Raw genomic sequence first — 27,569 nt, 5'->3', positions numbered from 1 at the left:
TGACGAGCGAACACTTTAACCACTATCCTACCCCACTGCCTCCCAAGATATATAGGAGAGGGGCCCCATCAGTTATACCATAACAATACCTTCACACCAACTGGTTGTCTGTAAGATGGCATCATGGAATGGGTCTAGCAGAAATGCCTACCTTGGCCAGGCCCCAGAGGTTCGCAACACACACATACATGATAATTGTAACGACAGTACCAAAGCAATTATGACATAGGCAAGTCAGAACGAAATAATCAGAATAGTAAAAACATCGCAACAGCAAGAAGTTGTCTTACTGACTTAGATAATAAAACAACAATGTTGAAAATGGTCAGTATTTCATGGATTTCACTCCAAGCACAACCATTCACATGTTTGTCATAGAATTTCTAAACTCTTGTTGACAGGCGATGTTTTTCACAATGGCCAAAATCCATCACTATGATTGTATGAGATTCATATGTCTCCTGAATATTAACTCTGGACATTACTTATGCATTGTAAGTAGCAATGTGGAAAGACAAATAATACAAGCCAAACAAACCTTACAATCAACTTCGGCTTCAACAGTAACAAAAACTCCCATCAGCAAAATAGTTCAAGATGACTTTCTTTTATGTTTCTCATAACTTTTGGATTGGTGGTTGAACAAAGTAAAAATAGAAATACATCCTTCTGGGGTTTTTTTGTTTTGTGAATCTTTCTTAATTGTCATTCTTGTGCTATGTGCTTGATATCAAAACATTGAAAACAAAGCCACATACAGCTTGGGTTCCTGATGAAGATACTGGTAGATTAAGCCTGAGTCAGGCAGAGAAACAATTTGTGGATTTAGATATGTATAAATTTAAACACATAAATGCTTTTTAGTATGCTATTGCACATATTTAAAGATTTATTAGCATTCAAACATACAGCCATGTTACATGATCCTTATTGAATAGGTCAGTGATTAATGAAATTTCTTACATGTTCTCCAAATTTCTGGATCAAAATCCATTTATTCAGAAAGATGATTTACCATGATCATAAATAGAAATTTTATGATATGTCAGAAAATGTTGTGTCCAAAAATAGTTTCTTCTGATACTGGCACACAATAGTATCAATAGTGTTTCAGCGTCTGTTTCCATGTATCTATGCCCTACACAAATTCATACTTCATCTTATCAATACACACTGTGGGAGAATGTGGTCATCATTGGTCATACAAGTCTCACACAGTCTGTTGGGTCAAGAAACAACTTTGCTAAACTCAGACTCTCCACTCAGATACGACACCTCTCAGTGTAAAGTTCTCAGAACACCTCAACAGAAGGTCAGGTCAGCTGAACCTTGACCTTCTATCAAAATGAAGCATGCATGGATTCTCGAGCAAATCAGATGTCAGTTTTGGCTTAATTTCTTTATCACCTCAATGTGGAAACTGATGACAAACATTCCTTCAACGGTGCTTAGTTCCGGGTGTACAAGCCACAGAGCTCAGAAATAACAAGTAGTATTATCTACAAAATATACTTGCACAATCTTCATTATAAACATTTTCGAAAGGTCATTAAGTTTGTTTACAAAATACAGAAACAAGAAAGGTAAGTCTTAGTGTTTCACTCGCTCATACTGAGAATCAGGAATCCTTGTTGTCCTATTTATAACATGACCTTATATCTTCGCAAGGAGAGGTATCCCATCAAAGTAAAAGATCTGACCTTACGAGATAGGGGTAAACAAAGATCCTCCTGAGAAAAAGAAGGTGAAAGCCCATATAACATTCAAGTCTGAGAAGCCTGATGAGCAGACTGTAGACACACATCAGAACGAAGACATTCTATACACTAAGATTGCACATTATGACAATATGGCAGGTAGAGCATATATAAACATCAACAAGGCTCGTATGGAACCTGGAAAGTTCCCTGACATTTCCATAATTCCATCCCTGTTCACCATGACCTAACAGTCATTAGCAGATACCCAGCCCTAGTTGACCGTGTACAGATGATCCGGTCGCCGCAACACTAACCAGCCAGCAGGGACAATACCTGGCCTGTTTAGAATAAGGAATATTTATATTGTCTGTTCAAAGAACATGCTTCTGTCACCGAGTGACCTGTGGCACAGCATTGTTCTTTGCTAGTTTTCATATTTTATCAATAAGTCAATAGCATATATTACATGATACTGAAAATCATGGTACTAATTTATGAAACAGCTGTATTCTCTCCTAGTGGATGTACTCTGTATTGTTTTTGCCTCCATATTCCATTTTTATGCAATAAGATTCAGGATTTCACATTTTGTTAATATACTCATAGAAACAAGTAAAGGAACACATGAAAGTACAAGAGTTCCTTTATTTATTTCCAGAATTTCACTCACAGTGCAATGCATACCTTGTGAAGGAACCTGGAAAAGAATAAAGGAACACTTGTACTTTCATGTGTTCCCTTATTCGTTTCCATGAGTATATGAAGCTGGTAGTTTTTGCCAACACATTGACTTCAAATATAGTTTGTATCTTGCAACCCCTGTATCCACAGTGCAAGCATTGAGCAAACTATCTTAGGAAAAAATACTTCCCAGCCTCACAGCAGAATAAGGCAGTAACAGAGCTGAGCTTGCTGAACAAAATGTTACAAATTGTGAGAGATAACATCCATATTGGATCATCCAGCAGGCTAATGTCAGATGAAGGTTTGAAGTCTTGACAGCAAATACAGGTGAGAATGGCCATCCGTCACTGTCATCACTATTGCTCAGACCTCGTCCCTGAGTGGCCAAGTCCCACCCCCGCAGCCAGCTCTCCTCCACCCCGAGGGCCTGATGGGGACTCAGGTAGGGTTGAGAGTCTGGTCGTTCTCCAGCAGGATCAGGGTACACAGCTCCTTGTCCTCGGGGACATCCGCCTCCTCGTCAGCGATGGACCTTAGGATGTAGAAGAGTTCCTCCTGGCGGTGGTAGAACTCCTTGTAGTTGGAATTCTTCAGCACTAGCTTGGTCAGGACCAGGTAGGATGTTCGGGTCTGTGAAGTAAGGTAGAGGTGTGAGAATGTACCCAGCGATCCTGTCTGATCATGTGGATGTATGAAGACAGTCAGAAGCCTACACTAGGACTGTCACAGTTGTATATTAGGAGTGTCATGAGTGTACAAATATACAGAAAAATAGACAAGGTCAGTAAAAGCCACCACCACTACTGTTACAAGCCTACATTAGTACTGTCCCATGTCCACCCCAGTATTGTCCCATGTCCACCCCAGTATTGTCCCATGTCCACCCCAGTATTGTCCCATGTCCTCCCCAGTATTGTTCCATGTCCTCCCCAGTACTGTCCCATGTCCATCCAAGTACTGTCCCATGTCCTCCCCAGTACTGTCCCACATCCATCCCAGGACTGTCCCATGTCCTCCCCAGTACTGTCCCATGTCCACAAAGTATTGTCCCATGTCCTCCGCAGTATTGTCCAATATCCTCCCCAGTAGTGTCCCATGTCCACCCCAGTACTGTCCAGTACTGTCCCATGTCCTCCCCAGTATTGTACTGTCCCACGTCCAACCCAGTACTGTCCCATGTCCTCCCAACCATGTCAGTACTGTCCCATGTCCACCCCAGTCTGTCCCAGGACTGTCCCACCTCCCCAGTCCCATGTCCAACCCAGTACCCCATGTCCTCCCCAGTATTGTCCCATGTCTGTCCCATGTCCTCCCAGTATTGTCCCATGTCCCATCCCCCCAGTATTCCCATGTCCACCCCAGTACTGTCCCATGTCCATCCAAGTACTGTCCCATGTCCTCCCCAGTATGTGTCTACTGTCCCATGTCCGACCCAGTATTGTCCCATGTCCTCCCAGTATTGTCCCATGTCCTCCCCAGTATTGTCCCATGTCCTCCCCAGTATTGTCCCATGTCCTCCCCAGTATTGTCCCATGTCCTCCCCAGTATTGTCTCATGTCCGACCCAGTACTGTCCCATGTCCTCCCCAGTATTGTCCCATGTCCGACCCGGTACTGTCCCATGTTGACCCAGTACTGTCCCATGTCCACCCCAGTATTGTCTCATGTCCACCCCAGTACTGTCCCATGTCCTCCCCAGTATTGTCCCATGTCCTCCCCAGTACTGTCCCATGTCCACCCCAGTATTGTCCCATGTCCACCCCAGTATTGTCTCATGTCCACCCCAGTACTGTTCCATGTCCGACCCAGTACTGTCCCATGTCCGACCCAGTACTTTCCCATGTCCACCCCAGTACTGTCCCATGTCCTCCCCAATATTGTCCCATGTCCTCCCCAGTATTGTCCTATGTTCTCCCCAGTATTGTCCCATGTCCACTCCAGTATTGTCTAGTGTTGGGAATTGGTTGAAATCTCACAATTGATGATTGCTTCATTACCAACGAACAATCATCCAAAAAAATTGGTTAGCGTCATTTTTCAGATTTTCCTATCCAGGTTGTTATTGCAGATATGTATAACATGATGCAACTTGCTACTTTAAAGTGATGACTAATATATCATGAACATAAACTTCCTTGAGTCTTAGAGAAATATTCAGCCATGGCTTTTCAGTTAGTGAAGTGAGTTTTCTAAGAATTAAACACGTTTTCAGGCCCTGACAACTTCTAAGATATGTTCCATTGCCAAGTTTTTCAAAGACTAAAACAGTAGTTCCAAAATCGTTTATGTTCGATTATGAGAAAATGTGATTGATTGCTTGGTCGTTTGGTCACTGTGACCAATCTTTGATTATTTCAATTAATCGGAACACCACTAGTATTGTCCCATGTCCACATTCTGACTGTCATGAACTTACACCAGGAGCTTTACGTTTGGAGATTGCATTTATATTGCATGAAACTGTGTGGTTCACCTCGACATTTCAACAACACGGAGAATGCACAACTGATTAAAACGTCCGGATACATTTTTATTTACTGTAGTGAAACACATAACTATCGAGTCGATATCACATAGTACTATTCCACCGATTCAATGTTGGAATAAGTGTGAAACAACATACCTTTTGATAATCAAGGAAAGGATAATAGCGAATGGTGTCAGCGTGCGATTAACAATGGCCCTGACCTTTTCATTAACTCAAGAGCAGATAATTTAACTTTATACGCAAGATGGGAGTGGTTTCCTTGGCATATGCCGTTGCCGTACAGTCTCTCATGCCCAATTGCAGAGCTCAACATACTGATATCTCTTTTCGGGTCATGGAGTGATTTTGTCTTAGTTTATCATTAAAGTAATCTACAATTAGATACAAGTTAGCGTGCAAAATCAAGTTTCTTTCTCATCCATAAATCTAAATTTGATTATGCAATTTAAATATATACAAGTAGTCATCAAATAGGGATATACACATGATGGGGTATTAAAATTTTCTGTTTCAAAAGAATTTCACTTTAAGAAAAATATTAATCAACTAATAGGGTTAAATAATTAATATACTGTGAATCGTATTTAATAACTACTCTCTTGAAATATTATTTAATGCACGTATTTCCCTGCCAAGCATTCTTTACAACACTTCTGTAGCCATTGTTTTATTGTATTTTTATTCTAGGTTATATTTAGGATTTTACCCTCCCCTCCCCAACAGCTGCGTATTAAACAACGTCTCATTGACAACCATTGGCAAATCATACATTTAGGTGTTATATCATAAGGAAATACTGTTTATATTTGTTATTTTAAGTTCCATAATTAAGTCACTAAATCTAGATCCAAATTTATTCATGTATTTTTTAGTATTTCAGTATTTTCATAAAACATGGGTAGGTATTTCTGTTGTTGCAATATCACATTCTCAGTTCAGGACTGCCCCAAATGTACACCATAACTGTCATATCCCTACACAAGGACATTAATGAGTCACAAACTTACACTAAAATGTCACAAACCTTACACTACAAATGTCACAAGCCTTGACTACAAATGTCACAAGCCTTGACTTCAAATGTCACAAGCCTCCACTACAAATGTCACAAGCCTCCACTACAAATGTCACAAGCCTCCACTGTCGCAAATCTAGACCACAAATGTCAAGCCTACACCATATTCAGATGTAGGCTACCATTGTCACTGTTTGGAATCAAACCAAGGCCATCAAAACAAGAAGTCAACTGTTTTCACCACTAGGCTATTGCACCAGCACATCTCCACTGATGAATACATCAGTCCTATCATCCAGTGCGAAAGACAGCATGTAAAGTTTACCAGATCTCCTGCAGACAGGTTGGCTAGCTGTCTGATGATGATGTCGATGAGGACCATCGCGTCGTTGGTGTAGAGCAGGTTGGCGGTGCCAGGGCAACTATACAGGTCTTGCATAAACTTTATCACAGAGTGGGGAGGTTCAGGCAGGTGCTCAAACATGCGGACAGGGTCATCTGCAATAATCAACCACAACATCCATTTTGGGGTGTTCCTGAAATAGTCGTCTCAGTTGTTTCTCAATGTGTCTGGGCCAAAATAATCTCCATCCATACTTTGATTGTCCTAAATTTGTAATCCAAAACGATAGCAGTACCAGTATCTAAAACCAATCATAAACATGTCCTTCAGTGGAGTTTAAATCAGGGGCAGGTTATCGCAATGTGAAACATCTGACAGAACAGGGTCAAGAATTTTCCTGGGTCTTGGTAGAAGAAATGTTACTGATCAGTTGATCCTGTAGTCAACCACGTATCCAACCCTCCATTCATTTGTACCTGTACTACCTGTATTTCCTGCCATCACCTACCTCCTCTGTTAAAGAGCAGCATCAGCTTCTCAGTGAGTGTCTTGGCGTTCTGCTGTTCACACAGGGACTGAATGACGATGTTGTGGCTGACATCCTCGAAGTGCAGATTAAATGCAAGGATCAAGGTGATGAGCATGTCCGTGGCCTGTTCATCATGCTCCACGGATGGAGGGGTCTCGATCAGGTCAAGGACGTGAGAAATGAAAGACTGGTTCAGGTGATCTGAGATAGAGGGAAGTTGAATATTAGATTCACAGGTAAGCAATAAAAAGTGCATAATGAATGTTCAGTTCTATGTGATGACCAGGTACAACTGATGTTTAGGTACAAGTGATGTTAAGGTACGAGTGATGATCAGGTGCAAGTGATGTTCAGGTACAAGTGATGATCAGGTAAAAGTAATGATCTGGTACAAATGATGTTCAGGTACAAGTGATGATCAGGTACAAGTGATGATCAGGTACAAGTGATCAGGTACAAGTGATGATCAGGTACAAGTGATGCTCAGGTAAAGTAATGATCTGGTACAAGTGATGTTCAGGTACAAGTGATGTTCAGGTAAAAGTAATGATCTGGTACAAGTGATGATCAGGTACAAGTGATGATCAGGTACAAGTGATGATCAGGTACAAGTGATGATCAGGTACAAGTGATGATCAGGTACAAGTGATGATCAGGTAAAGTAATGATCTGGTACAAGTGATGTTCAGGTACAAGTGATGGTCAGGTACAAGTGATGTTCAGGTAAAAGTAATGATCTGGTACAAGTGATGCTCAGGTACAAGTGATGCTCAGGGAAAAGTAATGATCTGGTACAAGTGACCAACACATAAAATAAGTGATGACAAAATACTTACCATGAATATTAGCAGGTACATGCTCCCCTGTAGAAAACAACATTGCCATGACTAGAGACACATAGCACAATCTTGTGACATCTGAAAGACAGAATGGAGATGAATCAACATCCTAAAGCAATAGTGAGGCTTCTTGTGGGACCTTCAAACACAAATCAGGAAACACTTATGTATAATGTGTAATGTTATCATAAAGCAATAGTGAGGCTTCTTGTGGGACCTTCAAACACAAATCAGGAAACACTTATGTATAATGTGTAATGTTATCATAAAGCAATAGTGAGGCTTCTTGTGGGACCTTCAAACACAAATCAGGAAACACTTATGTATAATGTGTAATGTTATCATAAAGCAATAGTGAGGCTTCTTGTGGGACCTTCAAACACAAATCAGGAAACACTTATGTATAATGTGTAATGTTATCATAAAGCAATAGTGAGGCTTCTTGTGGGACCTTCCAACACAAATCAGGAAACACTTATGTATAATGTGTAATGTTATCATAAAGCAATAGTGAGGCTTCTTGTGGGACCTTCAAACACAAATCAGGAAACACTTATGTATAATGTGTAATGTTATCATAAAGCAATAGTGAGGCTTCTTGTGGGACCTTCCAAACACAAATCAGGAAACACTTATGTATAATGTGTAATGTTATCATAAAGCAATAGTGAGGCTTCTTGTGGGACCTTCAAACACAAATCAGGAAACACTTATGTATAATGTGTAATGTTATCATAAAGCAATAGTGAGGCTTCTTGTGGGACCTTCAAACACAAATCAGGAAACACTTATGTATAATGTGTAATGTTATCATAAAGCAATAGTGAGGCTTCTTGTGGGACCTTCCAACACAAATCAGGAAACACTTATGTATAATGTGTAATGTTATCATAAAGCAATAGTGAGGCTTCTTGTGGGACCTTCCAACACAAATCAGGAAACACTTATGTATAATGTGTAATGTTATCATAAAGCAATAGTGAGGCTTCTTGTGGGACCTTCCAACACAAATCAGGAAACACTTATGTATAATGTGTAATGTTATCATAAAAGCAATAGTGAGGCTTCTTGTGGGACCTTCCAACACAAATCAGGAAACACTTATGTATAATGTGTAATGTTATCATAAAGCAATAGTGAGGCTTCTTGTGGGACCTTCCAACACAAATCAGGGAAACACTTATGTATAATGTGTAATGTTATCATAAAGCAATAGTGAGGCTTCTTGTGGGACCTTCCAACACAAATCAGGAAACACTTATGTATAATGTGTAATGTTATCATAAAAGCAATAGTGAGGCTTCTTGTGGGACCTTCCAACACAAATCAGGAAACACTTATGTATAATGTGTAATGTTATCATAAAGCAATAGTGAGGCTTCTTGTGGGACCTTCCAAACACAAATCAGGAAACACTTATGTATAATGTGTAATGTTATCATAAAGCAATAGTGAGGCTTCTTGTGGGACCTTCAACACACAAATCAGGAAACACTTATGTATAATGTGTAATGTTATCATAAAGCAATAGTGAGGCTTCTTGTGGGACCTTCCAACACAAATCAGGAAACACTTATGTATAATGTGTAATGTTATCATAAAGCAATAGTGAGGCTTCTTGTGGGACCTTCCAACACAAATCAGGAAACACTTATGTATAATGTGTAATGTTATCATAAAAGCAATAGTGAGGGCTTCTTGTGGGACCTTCCAACACAAATCAGGAAACACTTATGTATAATGTGTAATGTTATCATAAAGCAATAGTGAGGCTTCTTGTGGGACCTTCCAACACAAATCAGGAAACACTTATGTATAATGTGTAATGTTATCATAAAGCAATAGTGAGGCTTCTTGTGGGACCTTCCAACACAAATCAGGAAACACTTATGTATAATGTGTAATGTTATCATAAAGCAATAGTGAGGCTTCTTGTGGGACCTTCCAACACAAGGGAAACACTTATGTATAATGTGTAATGTTATCATAAAGCAATAGTGAGGCTTCTTGTGGGACCTTCCAACACAAATCAGGAAACACTTATGTATAATGTGTAATGTTATCATAAAAAGCAATAGTGAGGCTTCTTGTGGGACCTTCCAACACAAGGAAACACTTATGTATAATGTGTAATGTTATCATAAAAGCAATAGTGAGGCTTCTTGTGGGACCCACACAAATCAATCAGGAAACACTTTATGTATAATGTGTAATGTTATCATAAAACAATAGTGAGGCTTCTTGTGGGACCTTCCAACACAAATCAGGAAACACTTATGTATAATGTGTAATGTTATCATAAAAGCAATAGTGAGGCTTCTTGTGGGACCTTCCAACACAAGGGAAACACTTATGTATAATGTGTAATGTTATCATAAAAAGCAATAGTGAGGCTTCTTGTGGGACCTTCCAACACAAATCAGGAAACACTTAAGTATAATGTGTAATGTTATCATAAAAGCAATAGTGAGGCTTCTTGTGGGACCTTCCAACACAAGGAAACACTTATGTATAATGTGTAATGTTATCATAAAAGCAATGGTGAGGCTTCTTGTGGGACCTTCCAACACAAATCAGGAAACACTTATGTATAAATGTAATGTTATCATAAAGCAATAGTGAGGCTTCTTGTGGGACCTTCCAACACAAATCAGGAAACACTTATGTATAATGTGTAATGTTATCATAAAGCAATAGTGAGGCTTCTTGTGGGACCTTCCAACACAAATCAGGAAACACTTATGTATAATGTGTAATGTTATCATAAAGCAATAGTGAGGCTTCTTGTGGGACCTTCCAACACAAGGAAACACTTATGTATAATGTGCAATGTTATCATAAAGCAATAGTGAGGCTTCTTGTGGGACCTTCCAACACAAATCAGGAAACACTTATGTATAATGTGTAATGTTATCATAAAGCAATAGTGAGGCTTCTTGTGGGACCTTCCAACACAAGGAAACACTTATGTATAATGTGTAATGTTATCATAAAGCAATAGTGAGGCTTCTTGTGGGACCTTCCAACACAAGGAAACACTTATGTATAATGTGTAATGTTATCATAAAGCAATAGTGAGGCTTCTTGTGGGACCTTCAACACAAAGGAAACACTTATGTATAATGTGTAATGTTATCATAAAGCAATAGTGAGGCTTCTTGTGGGACCTTCCAACACAAGGAAACACTTATGTATAATGTGTAATGTTATCATAAAGCAATAGTGAGGCTTCTTGTGGGACCTTCCAACACAAATCAGGAAACACTTAAGTATAATGTGTAATGTTATCATAAAAGCAATAGTGAGGCTTCTTAATAGTGAGGTTTCTTGTGGGACCTTCCAAGACAAGGAAACACTTATGTATAATGTGTAATGTTATCATAAAGCAATAGTGAGGCTTCTTGTGGGACCTTCCAACACAAGGAAACACTTATGTATAATGTGTAATGTTATCATAAAGCAATAGTGAGGCTTCTTGTGGGACCTTCCAACACAAGGAAACACTTATGTATAATGTGTAATGTTATCATAAAGCAATAGTGAGGCTTCTTGTGGGACCTTCCAACACAAATCAGGAAACACTTATGTATAATGTGTAATGTTATCATAAAGCAATAGTGAGGCTTCTTGTGGGACCTTCCAACACAAGGAAACACTTATGTATAATGTGTAATGTTATCATAAAGCAATAGTGAGGCTTCTTGTGGGACCTTCCAACACAAATCAGGGAAACACTTATGTATAATGTGTAATGTTATCATAAAGCAATAGTGAGGCTTCTTGTGGGACCTTCCAACACAAATCAGGAAACACTTATGTATAATGTGTAATGTTATCATAAAGCAATAGTGAGGCTTCTTGTGGGACCTTCCAACACAAATCAGGAAACACTTATGTATAATGTGTAATGTTATCATAAAGCAATAGTGAGGCTTCTTGTGGGACCTTCCAACACAAAGGAAACACTTATGTATAATGTGTAATGTTATCATAAAAGCAATAGTGAGGCTTCTTGTGGGACCTTCCAACACAAATCAGGAAACACTTATGTATAATGTGTAATGTTATCATAAAAGCAATAGTGAGGCTTCTTGTGGGACCTTCCAACACAAATCAGGGAAACACTTATGTATAATGTGTAATGTTATCATAAAGCAATAGTGAGGCTTCTTGTGGGACCTTCCAACACAAATCAGGAAACACTTATGTGTAATGTGTAATGTTATCATAAAGCAATAGTGAGGCTTCTTGTGGGACCTTCCAACACAAATCAGGAAACACTTATGTATAATGTGTAATGTTATCATAAAGCAATAGTAGAGGCTTCTTGTGGGACCTTCCAACACAAATCAGGAAACACTTATGTATAATGTGTAATGTTATCATAAAGCAATAGTGAGGCTTCTTGTGGGACCTTCCAACACAAATCAGGAAACACTTATGTATAATGTGTAATGTTATCATAAAGCAATAGTGAGGCTTCTTGTGGGACCTTCCAACACAAATCAGGAAACACTTATGTATAATGTGTAATGTTATCATAAAGCAATAGTGAGGCTTCTTGTGGGACCTTCCAACACAAATCAGGAAACACTTATGTATAATGTGTAATGTTATCATAAAAGCAATAGTGAGGCTTCTTGTGGGACCTTCCAACACAAATCAGGAAACACTTATGTATAATGTGTAATGTTATCATAAAAGCAATAGTGAGGCTTCTTGTGGGACCTTCCAACACAAATCAGGAAACACTTATGTATAATGTGTAATGTTATCATAAAGCAATAGTGAGGCTTCTTGTGGGACCTTCCAACACAAATCAGGAAACACTTATATATATAATGTGTAATGTTATCATAAAGCAATAGTGAGGCTTCTTGTGGGACCTTCCAACACAAATCAGGAAACACTTATGTATAATGTGTAATGTTATCATAAAGCAATAGTGAGGCTTCTTGTGGGACCTTCCAACACAAATCAGGAAACACTTATGTATAATGTGTAATGTTATCATAAAGCAATAGTGAGGCTTCTTGTGGGACCTTCCAACACACATCAGGAAACACTTATGTATAATGTGTAATGTTATCATAAAGCAATAGTGAGGCTTCTTGTGGACCTTCCAACACAAATCAGGAAACACTTATGTATAATGTGTAATGTTATCATAAAGCAATAGTGAGGCTTCTTGTGGGACCTTCCAACACAAATCAGGAAACACTTATGTATAATGTGTAATGTTATCATAAAACAATAGTGAGGCTTCTTGTGGGACCTTCCAACACAAGGAAACACTTATGTATAATGTGTAATGTTATCATAAAAACAATAGTGAGGCTTCTTGTGGGACCTTCCAACACAAGGAAACACTTATGTATAATGTGTAATGTTATCATAAAGCAATAGTGAGGCTTCTTGTGGGACCTTCCAACACAAATCAGGAAACACTTATGTATAATGTGTAATGTTATCATAAAGCAATAGTGAGGCTTCTTGTGGGACCTTCCAACACAAGGAAACACTTATGTATAATGTGTAATGTTATCATAAAGCAATAGTGAGGCTTCTTGTGGGACCTTCCAACACAAGGAAACACTTATGTATAATGTGTAATGTTATCATAAAGCAATAGTGAGGCTTCTTGTGGGACCTTCCAAGACAAGGAAACACTTATGTATAATGTGTAATGTTATCATAAAGCAATAGTGAGGCTTCTTGTGGGACCTTCCAACACAAGGAAACACTTATGTATAATGTGTAATGTTATCATAAAGCAATAGTGAGGCTTCTTGTGGGACCTTCCAACACAAGGAAACACTTATGTATAATGTGTAATGTTATCATATAAAGCAATAGTGAGGCTTCTTGTGGGACCTTCCAACACAAATCAGGAAACACTTATGTATAATGTGTAATGTTATCATAAAAGCAATAGTGAGGTTTTCTTGTGGGACCTTCCAAGAGAAGGAAACACTTATGTATAATGTGTAATGTTATCATAAAAGCAATAGTGAGGCTTCTTGTGGGACCTTCCAAGACAAGGAAACACTTATGTATAATGTGTAATGTTATCATAAAGCAATAGTGAGGCTTCTTGTGGGACCTTCCAACACAAAGGAAACACTTATGTATAATGTGTAATGTTATCATAAAGCAATAGTGAGGCTTCTTGTGGGACCTTCCAACACAAAGGAAACACTTATGTATAATGTGTAATGTTATCATAAAGCAATAGTGACGCTTCTTGTGGGACCTTCCAACACAAGGAAACACTTATGTATAATGTGTAATGTTATCATAAAGCAATAGTGAGGCTTCTTGTGGGACCTTCCAACACAAGGAAACACATGTATAATGTGTAATGTTATCATAAAGCAATAGTGAGGCTTCTTGTGGGACCTTCCAACACAAGGAAACACTTATATATAATGTGTAATGTTATCATAAAGCAATAGTGAGGCTTCTTGTGGGACCTTCCAACACAAGGAAACACTTATGTATAATGTGTAATGTTATCATAAAGCAATAGTGAGGCTTCTTGTGGGACCTTCCAACACAAATCAGGAAACACTTATGTATAATGTGTAATGTTATCATAAAGCAATAGTGAGGCTTCTTGTGGGACCTTCCAACACAAATCAGGAAACACTTATGTATAATGTGTAATGTTATCATAAAGCAATAGTGAGGCTTCTTGTGGGACCTTCCAACACAAATCAGGAAACACTTATGTATAATGTGTAATGTTATCATAAAGCAATAGTGAGGCTTCTTGTGGGACCTTCCAACACAAGGAAACACTTATGTATAATGTGTAATGTTATCATAAAGCAATAGTGAGGCTTCTTGTGGGACCTTCCAACACAAATCAGGAAACACTTATGTATAATGTGTAATGTTATCATAAAGCAATAGTGAGGCTTCTTGTGGGACCTTCCAACACAAGGAAACACTTATGTATAATGTGTAATGTTATCATAAAGCAATAGTGAGGCTTCTTGTGGGACCTTCCAACACAAATCAGGAAACACTTATGTATAATGTGTAATGTTATCATAAAAGCAATAGTGAGGCTTCTTGTGGGACCTTCCAACACAAATCAGGGAAACACTTATGTATAATGTGTAATGTTATCATAAAGCAATAGTGAGGCTTCTTGTGGGACCTTCCAACACAAATCAGGAAACACTTATGTATAATGTGTAATGTTATCATAAAGCAATAGTGAGGCTTCTTGTGGGACCTTCCAACACAAATCAGGAAACACTTATGTATAATGTGTAATGTTATCATAAAGCAATAGTGAGGCTTCTTGTGGGACCTTCCAACACAAATCAGGAAACACTTATGTATAATGTGTAATGTTATCATAAAAGCAATAGTGAGGCTTCTTGTGGGACCTTCCAACACAAATCAGGAAACACTTATGTATAATGTGTAATGTTATCATAAAGCAATAGTGAGGCTTCTTGTGGGACCTTCCAACACAAATCAGGAAACACTTATGTATAATGTGTAATGTTATCATAAAGCAATAGTGAGGCTTCTTGTGGGACCTTCCAACACAAGGAAACACTTATGTATAATGTGTAATGTTATCATAAAGCAATAGTGAGGCTTCTTGTGGGACCTTCCAACACAAGGAAACACTTATGTATAATAATGTAATGTTATCATAAAGCAATAGTGAGGCTTCTTGTGGGACCTTCCAACACAAATCAGGAAACACTTATGTATAATGTGTAATGTTATCATAAAGCAATAGTGAGGCTTCTTGTGGGACCTTCCAACACAAATCAGGAAACACTTATGTATAATGTGTAATGTTATCATAAAGCAATAGTGAGGCTTCTTGTGGGACCTTCCAACACAAATCAGGAAACACTTATGTATAATGTGTAATGTTATCATAAAGCAATAGTGAGGCTTCTTGTGGGACCTTCCAACACAAATCAGGAAACACTTATGTATAATGTGTAATGTTATCATAAAGCAATAGTGAGGCTTCTTGTGGGACCTTCCAACACAAATCAGGAAACACTTATGTATAATGTGTAATGTTATCATAAAAGCAATAGTGAGGCTTCTTGTGGGACCTTCCAACACAAATCAGGAAACACTTATGTATAATGTGTAATGTTATCATAAAAAGCAATAGTGAGGCTTCTTGTGGGACCTTCCAACACAAATCAGGAAACACTTATGTATAATGTGTAATGTTATCATAAAAGCAATAGTGAGGCTTCTTGTGGGACCTTCCAACACAAATCAGGAAACACTTATGTATAATGTGTAATGTTATCATAAAAGCAATAGTGAGGCTTCTTGTGGGACCTTCCAACACAAATCAGGGAAACACTTATGTATAATGTGTAATGTTATCATAAAAGCAATAGTGAGGCTTCTTGTGGGACCTTCCAACACAAATCAGGAAACACTTATGTATAATGTGTAATGTTATCATAAAGCAATAGTGAGGCTTCTTGTGGGACCTTCCAACACAAATCAGGAAACACTTATGTATAATGTGTAATGTTATCATAAAGCAATAGTGAGGCTTCTTGTGGGACCTTCCAACACAAATCAGGGAAACACTTATGTATAATGTGTAATGTTATCATAAAGCAATAGTGAGGCTTCTTGTGGGACCTTCCAACACAAATCAGGAAACACTTATGTATAATGTGTAATGTTATCATAAAGCAATAGTGAGGCTTCTTGTGGGACCTTCCAACACAAATCAGGAAACACTTATGTATAATGTGTAATGTTATCATAAAGCAATAGTGAGGCTTCTTGTGGGACCTTCAAACACAAATCAGGAAACACTTATGTATAATGTGTAATGTTATCATAAAGCAATAGTGAGGCTTCTTGTGGGACCTTCAAACACAAATCAGGAAACACTTATGTATAATGTGTAATGTTATCATAAAAGCAATAGTGAGGCTTCTTGTGGGACCTTCAAACACAAATCAGGAAACACTTATGTATAATGTGTAATGTTATCATAAAGCAATAGTGAGGCTTCTTGTGGGACCTTCAAACACAAATCAGGAAACACTTATGTATAATGTGTAATGTTATCATAAAGCAATAGTGAGGCTTCTTGTGGGACCTTCAAACACAAATCAGGAAACACTTATGTATAATGTGTAATGTTATCATAAAGCAATAGTGAGGCTTCTTGTGGGACCTTCAAACACAAATCAGGAAACACTTATGTATAATGTGTAATGTTATCATAAAGCAATAGTGAGGCTTCTTGTGGGACCTTCAAACACAAATCAGGAAACACTTATGTATAATGTGTAATGTTATCATAAAGCAATAGTGAGGCTTCTTGTGGGACCTTCAAACACAAATCAGGAAACACTTATGTATAATGTGTAATGTTATCATAAAGCAATAGTGAGGCTTCTTGTGGGACCTTCAAACACAAATCAGGAAACACTTATGTATAATGTGTAATGTTATCATAAAGCAATAGTGAGGCTTCTTGTGGGACCTTCAAACACAAATCAGGAAACACTTATGTATAATGTGTAATGTTATCATAAAGCAATAGTGAGGCTTCTTGTGGGACCTTCAAACACAAATCAGGAAACACTTATGTATAATGTGTAATGTTATCATAAAGCAATAGTGAGGCTTCTTGTGGGACCTTCAAACACAAATCAGGAAACACTTATGTATAATGTGTAATGTTATCATAAAGCAATAGTGAGGCTTCTTGTGGGACCTTCAAACACAAATCAGGAAACACTTATGTATAATGTGTAATGTTATCATAAAGCAATAGTGAGGCTTCTTGTGGGACCTTCAAACACAAATCAGGAAACACTTATGTATAATGTGTAATGTTATCATAAAGCATAAATTTGTTTCATAAGGTTAATTTCCCAACAAATATAACACAAAAAGTCATTTTAAATATTTTCAATAAAACACATCATGTTTAATTTATTTCCTTATATGGCTGGCTTATATGAAAACATAGCAGAACAAACTTATGAATTGGTCTGATAACAACAGTGTTGATCATGAAAACATCATAATGTTGTGAAGCTTACCATCGGACTTGCTCTGAATGTCCTCCCCCAGCTCGAGAGGCAGGACCGAGAACAGAAGCATGGTGATCGCCACCTTGTCCAGGCCGCTCATAGCCCCAAACACCTTCAGCAGCAGCAACCGAATACTCAGTCGGGTCTCCTGGCAACAAGAACAGGCTTGACATGATGGCTGCTTCTAAATGAACCTCAAAACAATACCTCATTTTTCAACAACAGCATACCAGTGTTCCCCATAAAGAGTGTTCTCCTATAGTATCTTAATCTATGTACCCTTTGACTGTAATTTTTGAAAACAAAATACTGTAAGTGAAACTGAATTGAAACAATATTGACCTGATGAAATTCTTCATGACCTAATGTTGTAATTTGAAAACAAAACTGGAATTAAAATTCATACATAAATTTACATACAGCATGTTTAATTTATGGAAACTATATATAACTTACCATTTGGTAATATTGCACCAGGTTATGTACATATTCATAGTTATCTTGAGCAATAGCTTTCCTGCATATTGAAGGCTTGGCATTTTCCTGCAGAAAACAAATAGTTCTATGTGAGAAAAACAGCCTCAAGATATGTCAGTCCTAATCTGTATTCAACTACAATGCTGAAAAATCTCCCCACTTACTAAGATCTCAGGAACAAAATTTCAGCAAAAAGTAAAAAACATCATCAAATATGATATTAATAAATTGTGTGACGGACTTTGTTAACTCTGCTAGTTGATGTCCACTATAGTTTGACTGTTTTAGTCACTGTTCCAGGACTATGATCATAACTGGAAAGTTCTCCACAGTAAAGGTTTTGTCTCATTATTCCCAGTCCTGGACGATTGTGCATGGTGTATATTGAGCATGCCTACAGAAGCCAGTAGAGATATTTGGATCTTACCAATATGGAAAGTAGTTCCTGGAGGTACTCCTTGATGATTGACTCATCCTCGTGGAGAGCCCAGCTTCGTTGTTGAGAGTCGTCCTTACATGATGTGAGTTCTGAGAATATCACCTCCAGTCTTGATGCATCCCTACTGCCCACCTCCTGAACCTGATCTGCCTGTAGACATACATCAGCTGAACATCTACACACATGACCATCTAACTGACATAATGATGCATCCCTACTGCCCACCTCCTGAACCTGATCTGCCTGTAGACATACATCAGCTGAACATCTACACACATGACCATCTAACTGACATAATGATGCATCCCTACTGCCCACCTCCTGAACCTGATCTGCCTGTAGATGGGTGACATACATCAGCTGAACATCTACACACATGACCATCCAGCTGACATAATGATGCATCCCTACTGCCCACCTCCTGAACCTGATCTGCCTGTAGACATACATCAGCTGAACATCTACACACATGACCATCTAACTGACATAATGATGCATCCCTACTGCACACCTCCTGAACCTGATCTGCCTGTAGACATACATCAGCTGAACATCTACACACATGACCATCTAACTGACATAATGATGCATCCCTACTGCCCACCTCCTGAACCTGATCTGCCTGTAGACATACATCAGCTGAACATCTACACACATGACCATCTAACTGACATAATGATGCATCCCTACTGCACACCTCCTGAACCTGATCTGCCTGTAGATGGGTGACATACATCAGCTGAACATCTACACACATGACCATCTAACTGACATAATGATGCATCCCTACTGCGAACATCTACACACATGACCACCTGACTAATGATGCATCTACTGCTGACATAATGATGCATCCTACTGCCCATCCTGAAAGACCTGATCTTGCCTGTAGATGGGTGACATGCTGATCCACACGCGACTGAACATCTCCCCTGCACACCTGAACCATCTGTAGATGGGTGACATACATCAGCTGAACATCTACACACATGACCATCTAGCAGCTACATAATGAGGCATCCCTACTGCCCACCTCCTGAACCTGATCTGCCTGTAGACATACATCAGCTGAACATCTACACACATGACCATCTAGCTGACATAATGATGCATCCCTACTGCCCTGATCCACCTCCTGAACCTGATCTGCCTGTAGACATGTAGACATCATCAGCTGAACATCTACACACATGACCATCCAGCTGACATAATGATGCATCCCTACTGCCCACCTCCTGAACCTGATCCCTGTAGACCTGATCTGAACATCTACACATGACCATCAGCTGAACATCTACACACCTCCTGAACCTGACCATCTACATCAGCTGAACATCTAATGATGCATCCCTGACATGCATCCCTACTGCCCACCTCCTGAACCTGATCTGCCTGTAGACATATACATCAGCTGAACATCTACACACATGACCATCTAACTGACATAATGATGCATCCCTACTGCCTACACACCTCCTGAACCTGATCTGCCTGTAGATGGGTGACATACATCAGCTGAACATCTACACACATGACCATCTAACTGACATAATGATGCATCCCTACTGCCCACCTCCTGACCTGCTGCCTGTAGATGGGTGACACCAGCTGAACCTGAACCTGATCTGCCTGTAGACACATGACCATCTAACTGACATACATCAGCTGAACATCTACACACATGACCATCTAACTGACATAATGATGCATCCCTACTGCCCACCTCCTGAACCTGATCTGCCTGTAGACATACATCAGCTGAACATCTACACACATGACCATCTAACTGACATAATGATGCATCCCTACTGCCCACCTCCTGAACCTGATCTGCCTGTAGATGGGTGACATACATCAGCTGAACATCTACACACATGACCATCTAACTGACATAATGATGCATCCCTACTGCCCACCTCCTGAACCTGATCTGCCTGTAGATGGGTGACATACATCAGCTGAACATCTACACACATGACCATCCAGCTGACATAATGATGCACACCTGCTGCTGACAGTTACCACACATCTTTGGAACAGACTAAAGAGATAGTCACACATCAGTGTAACTCTCCTAAATATGTTGGCAACAGTCTGAGGTCAAGAGGCGTCAAATATCAAGTTATGAAATGTTGCTGTCAATATTGCTATTAAAACAATTCAAACAGATGTTTTGACTCCCACAAGAAACCAAAACTATACCAAGTTTTATTGTATTTTTGTAAAAATAATGCTCAAGTAATGGCCATAATAGCTTTTTCAATATGCTTGCCAATGGTGACATGTAAACAAATAGAACAATTAATTCACAAATTGTTGGCTACCAAACACATTTGGTTTCCCAAATGTGCTAAATTTCTGTGTTTTAAATACACCCTCTCTCTTTCCGAAAAGCTGTATCTACCCTTGTTATTCATACTCAGGAAGTATTGTAGCCACCTAATTCCCCACTATCACTAACAACATTTACACATACAGGCAACCTATTCTGTTACAGATCTCCCATGGTCCTTGAATTGAGATTCAAGTCTGTTAAAATGCGGGAGAAAAGTTCTGCGTGATTATCAGAACATTAACAATCACAACTCTTGATTTAGTCGACGAACAACAGTAGTATATAAAGCAAAATATTGTAAATGGTTGCATGTTCATACAGTAGCATACAAGCTCGTACGGTTCATATAGAGTAGTTATATTAATGAACAAAGCATGGGTTGCTGAAGACCAATTCTTACCCTGACCTTCACAGAGTCAGTCAACAGAAGTAAGTTTGAGTGTCCCACATGGGTTGGATAATTCCATATATTTCATATTAAACATATATTTCCCAAGAACTGATTAATATGTGATAATCTCAAGTGAACTGGGCGACTGTGGGATCACATCTGTTAGCTTCATTTTGCTCAGTCGAATGGTCACGACCATCAAGTAGATACTGGAGACAAGGTATTGACTTTGAGAAAACCAGAATCTATTGTACTGTATATGCCATATTGTACATATAAATCATATCAGTGACAGATTAGGCTGTTTTAAGTGTTACTCACCAACAAAACCGAGTTTTCTCTAGGGGGAGCTGGTGCATGGTTTTGCTTGCTGGATGCTGGCTTGTCATTCTTTTCTTGGGCTGTGGCAGAAACTATTCCAAAACATGTATAAGAAAGTGCAACTTTATACATGTTACATTGCACATGTTGTAATACTACAGTGCACTGTTTAATTCGGACCGGCTTGGGACTGACTAAAAAGTCAGCAGTCTGAGGTACACAGATTTTATTGGAGTTATCTCCCTTCGATGAGCATATGATTGTGCATGAAACACATATTACATGAATGCGTATAAAGACGAAACACTTGATGTCCTAAGTATCTGGTATTTGTCGGCCAAGTCTTTCTGTAAAATCTTTGGAATAGCTTCAGAATCATTGATTAGATTTATCTTGGTTACAAGTCACAATTCACTACGCGGGCGTTTTCGTGGTCGCTCAGACATTTTGACCTGATTTGATATCACACTGTGTGTGAAGGCCTCTTAAATGCATAGTGACATTGACACTGAGTTTACATGATCATCTCAATTATAGTTTACAAATTAGTGTTAATCGCATCAAAGGTAAATAAGCGTTCACCGCTAGACCAAGCAGTCTTGGCCAAGCGGACTTCCTGCTCAGTAAATAAGACAAAATACACAAACCAATAAACGGATTGTTTATTCAAAATTTATTGGCCAAGCGGACTACCTGCTCAGTCCGGATTATAAAGAAATGTTTTTACGTGTAACTACCTTTTCGGGCTGACACTATGGTCCGAAATCCGAAATAATGAGAGTCCGAGATACAGAGCTTTTTCATTATGACAACAAAGAGGGATTATGTCGGGACCGTAAGTTCAGTCTTGTTTATACAGCAATCAGACAGAGTCTGAGTTTGACTGTATATTGACACTATGTTAACAGTAAGTGAGTGAGAGAGTTGAGTTTTACGCCGTACTCAGCAATATTCCAGCTATATGGTGGCGGTCTGTAAATAATCGAGTCTGGACCAGACAATCCAGTGATCAACAGCATGAGCATCGATCTGCGCAATTGGGAACCGATGACATGTGTCAACCAAGTCAGCGAGCCTGACCACCTGATCCCGTTAGTCGCCTCTTATGACAAGCATAGTCACCTTTTGTGGCAAGCCTGGGTTGCTGAAGACCTATTCTACCCGATCTTCACGGGTCAAACTATCTTAACAAGTAACACAAATATGGTATGTTTAACGCAGCAACCCTTTTGATGTATGAGCAGATTCAAGTTGCTAACGGACATGCATATGATGCCAGTGTTTAAATAAAAATCTGATAATTAATTTATCGTGACTATTCTGGCCTGAAGTTGAATATATTGAATGTCATTGATTACAATGAAAGCTTTTCACATGTCACTCTAGAAACTTACTTCCTGCAACATCAACACTATATTCCTGTGGTGGGGGGTGGAGCCTTCCGTCTAGCCGAGGAAGCCCGGGCATCAGGGGTAGAGGAAGACTTCTTCACTCTTGACAGCCTGTTGCCATCAGACACCACGCTCCGATGATGTATCAGCTTCCTGGCAACAAAGGAAATAGCATCAGATACTTGAGTAGAGTATCACAACAAAACAGTACAGAATGTTCTTTGTCAGGGGTGGAAATACCTCATTGCCCGACATCCGAGTCCAGTGTTTTTTTCTGTCGGGCAAGCAAATTTGTATATCACACTGTACCGGTGTCCAGTTGACTTTGCAATGTTAATTATGTTGTTTATTTTAAAAAATCAACAAGAAAACGTCTGGTATAGTGGAAAAATTATCAGGGCAAGTGATTTTACATGTGCCACTGTTCTGGAGTACACTAGCAGTTTTAAGGTTATTTCCACCCCTGTTTGTCTGTACATGTAGCTTTGACAGTCTCCAACAAAAGCTTGAATACACTAACCTAGACTTGTACTTCAACAACATTAAGTCTTATGGATTATCAAATGTTAGCATGTCCTTACTTCATAGGATACTGCTTATTTAAATTTTAATGGAAATACTTTCCAGTGATAAATTCTACAATTTTCAATACTGCTATCATGACTATTTATATTTTAAGTGTACATATGTCAAATATCAAATGCCAAAATGAATATTAAACAAGACTAAATTCAAATGGTTAAATACATGCAGACCAGTTTGCATGTTTATGTGAAATAGTGATTTGGTTTTAACACGTCGCTTTGTGTGAGTGAGTTTAGTTTTATGCCGCACTCAGCAATATTCCAGCTATATGATGGCAGTCTGTAAATAATTTTGTCTGGACCAGACAATTCAGTGATCAACAGCATGAGCATCGATCTGCACAAGTGGGAACCTATGACATGGGTCAACCAAGCCAGTGAGCCTGACCGCCCGATCCCGTTAATCGCCTCTTATGACAAGCATGGGTTACGGAAGGTTCATTCTAACCCCGGACCTTCACGGTTGTCGCTTTGAACCTTATTGTCATGTCTGCATAAAGTGGGAGGAAAACCCAAAGGTATCTTAGATATGCACCACATTGACCGAGTCAACAAGCATGCTGACAAACCAAGATTCACAATCAAGGTGAATATGATTTGAATCCATAAATTCCTGCATGCCAAAGGGATTCAAATCTGCAAAAAATAAAACTTTAAAACACATCTCAATATCATTGGCTTGTCCTTCACAAATTTTCTTATAAGAAAATCAGTTAACCTGAGAATTTCCCTTTCCTTGTGAGAGTAATTTCCCCCATTACTTGCAGCTTGAAGATGAATTGCTTCAATTGATCCATCGATGAATTTCATAACTTGAGAATATGGTGCCTGCAAATTATAAAAGAATTCTTGGTTAGTGCAAGTACTGACACTCTTCAGAGAATGTGAACTTGCCAGTGCTAAAAAAACAACTCTCTTGAATGAACTGAACCATATTTCCTGATGAAATGTCTTACTTTCAAATTCAAAATATTTAAGTTCTTTACCTTGAAAACGTGCACTGAACCAAGAAAAATGAGCTGGTTTCAAATACCAATATAATGTAGTCTAACAAATACTATTTGAAAAAGGTGAGGTGAGGTGAAATTGGGTTTAACGTCGTGCTTGAGAATATTTCGTTCATATGACGACGTGCATGCGTGTGTATGTGCATGTGCGGCTGCTTGTACTAGCCCAGACTTAAGCTGGTTTTATAGTGCTAGCCCTAGTGTTGGGAATCGGTTGTAATTTCATAATCGATCATCGGTTACAATCGGATTGGCTCAACCGATCAATCATCGGTTAATAATCGGTTAAATGAAATGACAAGAATAACCTCTGAATAAAACATATTTTACACAAGACCATGTGTTTGGTATTGTCTCAGGCCCCTAAAGGTAAGTAAGTTCAGCTCAGAGACAGATGGTTGAATTTGAACAAAAGAAAAGAAAAAGAATTTGTTCTTTTTATGGTTTATTATTTATTTACCATCAATGCCAGAGATGCCAACCTCAACAATTTTATCATACTAGTGGCTACAAATTTTAGCCTAAACTACGCCAATACATTTCACTAGAAATTCTACGAAATTGGAAGAAAATTCATTCAAATTCGAAATATATAGACACAAACATATATTTTCGTCGACTAAGTACAAGACAAATATCAATTATGTACTTGATTTCGACAAATAAATAATCTCTTATCATTTATGAAATCAACTTTCAGGATTTATTTCATATATTTTATGTTTGCAAGTAGATATATATCCAAAAGTGACTCTGACATAGCAAAGTAAAAGGGTACTCAAGTTTTAACCTGATTTACGATAATTTATGTCACAAGGCCTACATGTCATTCGTTTTCAATAACGTTGCAATTTGTTTGTATGTATTCTGTAGTTGCAAATTTTGTACTGATAGTAATAGACTTATGAGTATGGACGGATTCATATCATGCACGTATAACATGATGATACAGTAAACAACACATTCATAACATCTTAAAGTCATCTTTACCTTTTATTTTCAAATAATTCTCTATTAGACCATTCACTTGATAGTATTACGAAATTATGAGTAGATACCTTTGTTTGCGTATTCCTTTCGACAAATACGACAAATCGCCTTTGACATGTCAAGTTTTTCCTTCGTTGGGGACCCCTGACATCTCTTCCAAAATCCGAAACACTTCCAAACGTTGGATCTGCCTTTCCCGCAAGGGTAGTTGAATATTTCATCGACATCAACCCGGTCGGCAGCTGCCATTTTGTTTGGCGCGAAAGCTAACAACAATTATGATTTCACCAAAACTTCGCTTATTTATCTTAACACATTACTGGCAGATCATTATTTATTTAGACTTTTTGTTCCTTTTGTTTATTTTTTATATTCTGCAGCTGGGTTATTATGTATTTAGATACGTCTGTCATGAACAAGGTAAGCAGCAGTTGTACGCTCATGGAATGAGGTAAACATGCAAGTCATCGCTGCGCCGGAGTGTGCATGCCACTTTGTTGTGATCGACAGCTACAATAAATATGACATTAAGCGAAACAAAATATATACACTGTGTATCCATTTTCAGTCAACTTCACTTCATTTCAAGGCGTAAGTAGACGCAATATGATTGTGAATTTTGTGAATAATGCGGACCGGAGTTATAATCATCTGTAACTGCCAGTTGTCTTGTGGTCTGAGTTGGGTATTCATTACTGTTTTCGTAAAAATTATTAGCGACAATCGATTATGAAATTTTGCAATCGATTGTCGCGTCGGAAAAGGGTAACCAATCAATTTTCGATTATAATCGATCATCGGAACACCACTAGGAACATGTTAAATGTTTAGATTTGTAACAGTAATATTTCTGAAATATGTAATCAGTGAGCCTTTACCAGCATGAGTGAACATCATAGGGATCCATGGTCAGTATCCTATGCTGTCTGACAGGGTGACTAACATGAGGTGAATGGTAAATACATCAACAGGATGAACATTATAGAAACTAATATCATTATTAACTTTTTGATCATGCTTATTTTACTCTTTCATGTTTAATAAACAAATAGGAATATTCATTGGGATAATTAAGTCTTACCTTATCTTGTCATATGTTATATAGCAAAGGAAATACACATGTAGTCAGGAAATATATGTCATCATTTTCGTCAGTAATGATGTGATGGGAATAAATTACATTACTTATGCATTACACTTATAAAGAAACACTCTCTATTTGTCATAACTCCTGTGGTAAACATGGTAAAGTGGTTAATTAGGGCCCGTTAATTATATTAACTCATTAAGGTTAGCTTTGCTTGAAGCTGGAAACATGAGTTCAATCATCAACAATGTGCAAATTGAAATCCAAAAAGTGCATCCGGTAAAGTGGACTACTCGCGGCACTTCTATGGCTTAAAAAGTTAAACGGACCCAAGCATCTTTGCACAGTTGAAAGGAATCTGATTTTTCATCATGCATCATCAGTACGCTCATCCAATATGTCAAAGCCATTAATGAATTTATAAACCATTACAAAAAAACAGCAGCATCTAAATGACATTACACTGGCAATCACGCGCAATGATGATAATAAAAATGTTGACTATTTACTTACATCAATTTTGATAACATAATTATTGGGGATGTAGCCAATCTGTCCGATTCCATTCTGAGCGTACAACCAGTCGCTTCTGGATCCATCGAGAACTGTAAACTTGTCGCCGCCCAAAAATGACAAATATTGTGGCAACTGGCTCTTGTAATCGTACAAAGCTCGATACATTTGTAGCTATTTAGCAAACCGATGAACACTCAGAGTAAATACTTAATTATCACGATTACTAAACGTCAAGGGCGGATTTTCGTCTCAAGAGAGCGACATTTTGAAATCATAGCTCAGCAGTTAAAATTTGGGATCATTGGTGTGGGTAATTTATATATTTTTATGAAATGCAAATGTAATTGAAAAATAACAATTTATGTGTAAC

General features: G+C 38.4%; 1 protein-coding gene across 1 annotated transcript; it reads right to left on the bottom strand.

The window, feature by feature from the left end:
• Positions 1-1,445: 1,445 nt before the first annotated feature.
• Positions 1,446-27,466, bottom strand: LOC124282008 (NCK-interacting protein with SH3 domain-like). Its single transcript, XM_046718012.1, has 15 exons — positions 27,197-27,466; positions 24,318-24,427; positions 23,037-23,168; positions 20,494-20,563; positions 20,151-20,318; positions 19,880-19,969; positions 19,611-19,727; positions 18,905-19,054; positions 18,566-18,811; positions 18,118-18,204; positions 17,671-17,809; positions 7,595-7,675; positions 6,738-6,959; positions 6,212-6,384; positions 1,446-3,014 (listed from the first exon to the last, which is right to left on the bottom strand). Exons 1-15 carry the CDS (start codon positions 27,362-27,364, stop codon positions 2,823-2,825), a joined length of 2,145 nt encoding a protein of 714 aa, XP_046573968.1. The 5' UTR covers positions 27,365-27,466; the 3' UTR covers positions 1,446-2,822.
• Between the last annotated feature and the right edge of the window lie 103 nt (positions 27,467-27,569).

Source organism: Haliotis rubra, unplaced genomic scaffold, assembly GCF_003918875.1.
Source record: "Haliotis rubra isolate DU_JTF1 unplaced genomic scaffold, ASM391887v1 Scf291, whole genome shotgun sequence".
In the NCBI taxonomy this organism is placed as follows: Eukaryota; Metazoa; Mollusca; class Gastropoda; order Lepetellida; family Haliotidae; genus Haliotis; species Haliotis rubra.
This window is presented reverse-complemented; position numbering and strand designations above follow the sequence as displayed.

What these genes read in the sequence shown, in the direction of transcription:
- LOC124282008 (XM_046718012.1), bottom strand. Translation starts at nt 27,364, where the DNA reads ATGTATCGAGCTTTGTACGATTACAAGAGCCAGTTGCCACAATATTTG. An exon ending in CCCCCCACCACAGGAATATA is followed by an intron (nt 20,564 to 23,036) that starts GTGTTGATGTTG and finishes TCATTATGTCAG; the next exon opens with CTGGATGGTCATGTGTGTAG. An exon ending in CATTCAGAGCAAGTCCGATG is followed by an intron (nt 7,676 to 17,670) that starts GTAAGCTTCACA and finishes TCTGTCTTTCAG; the next exon opens with ATGTCACAAGATTGTGCTAT.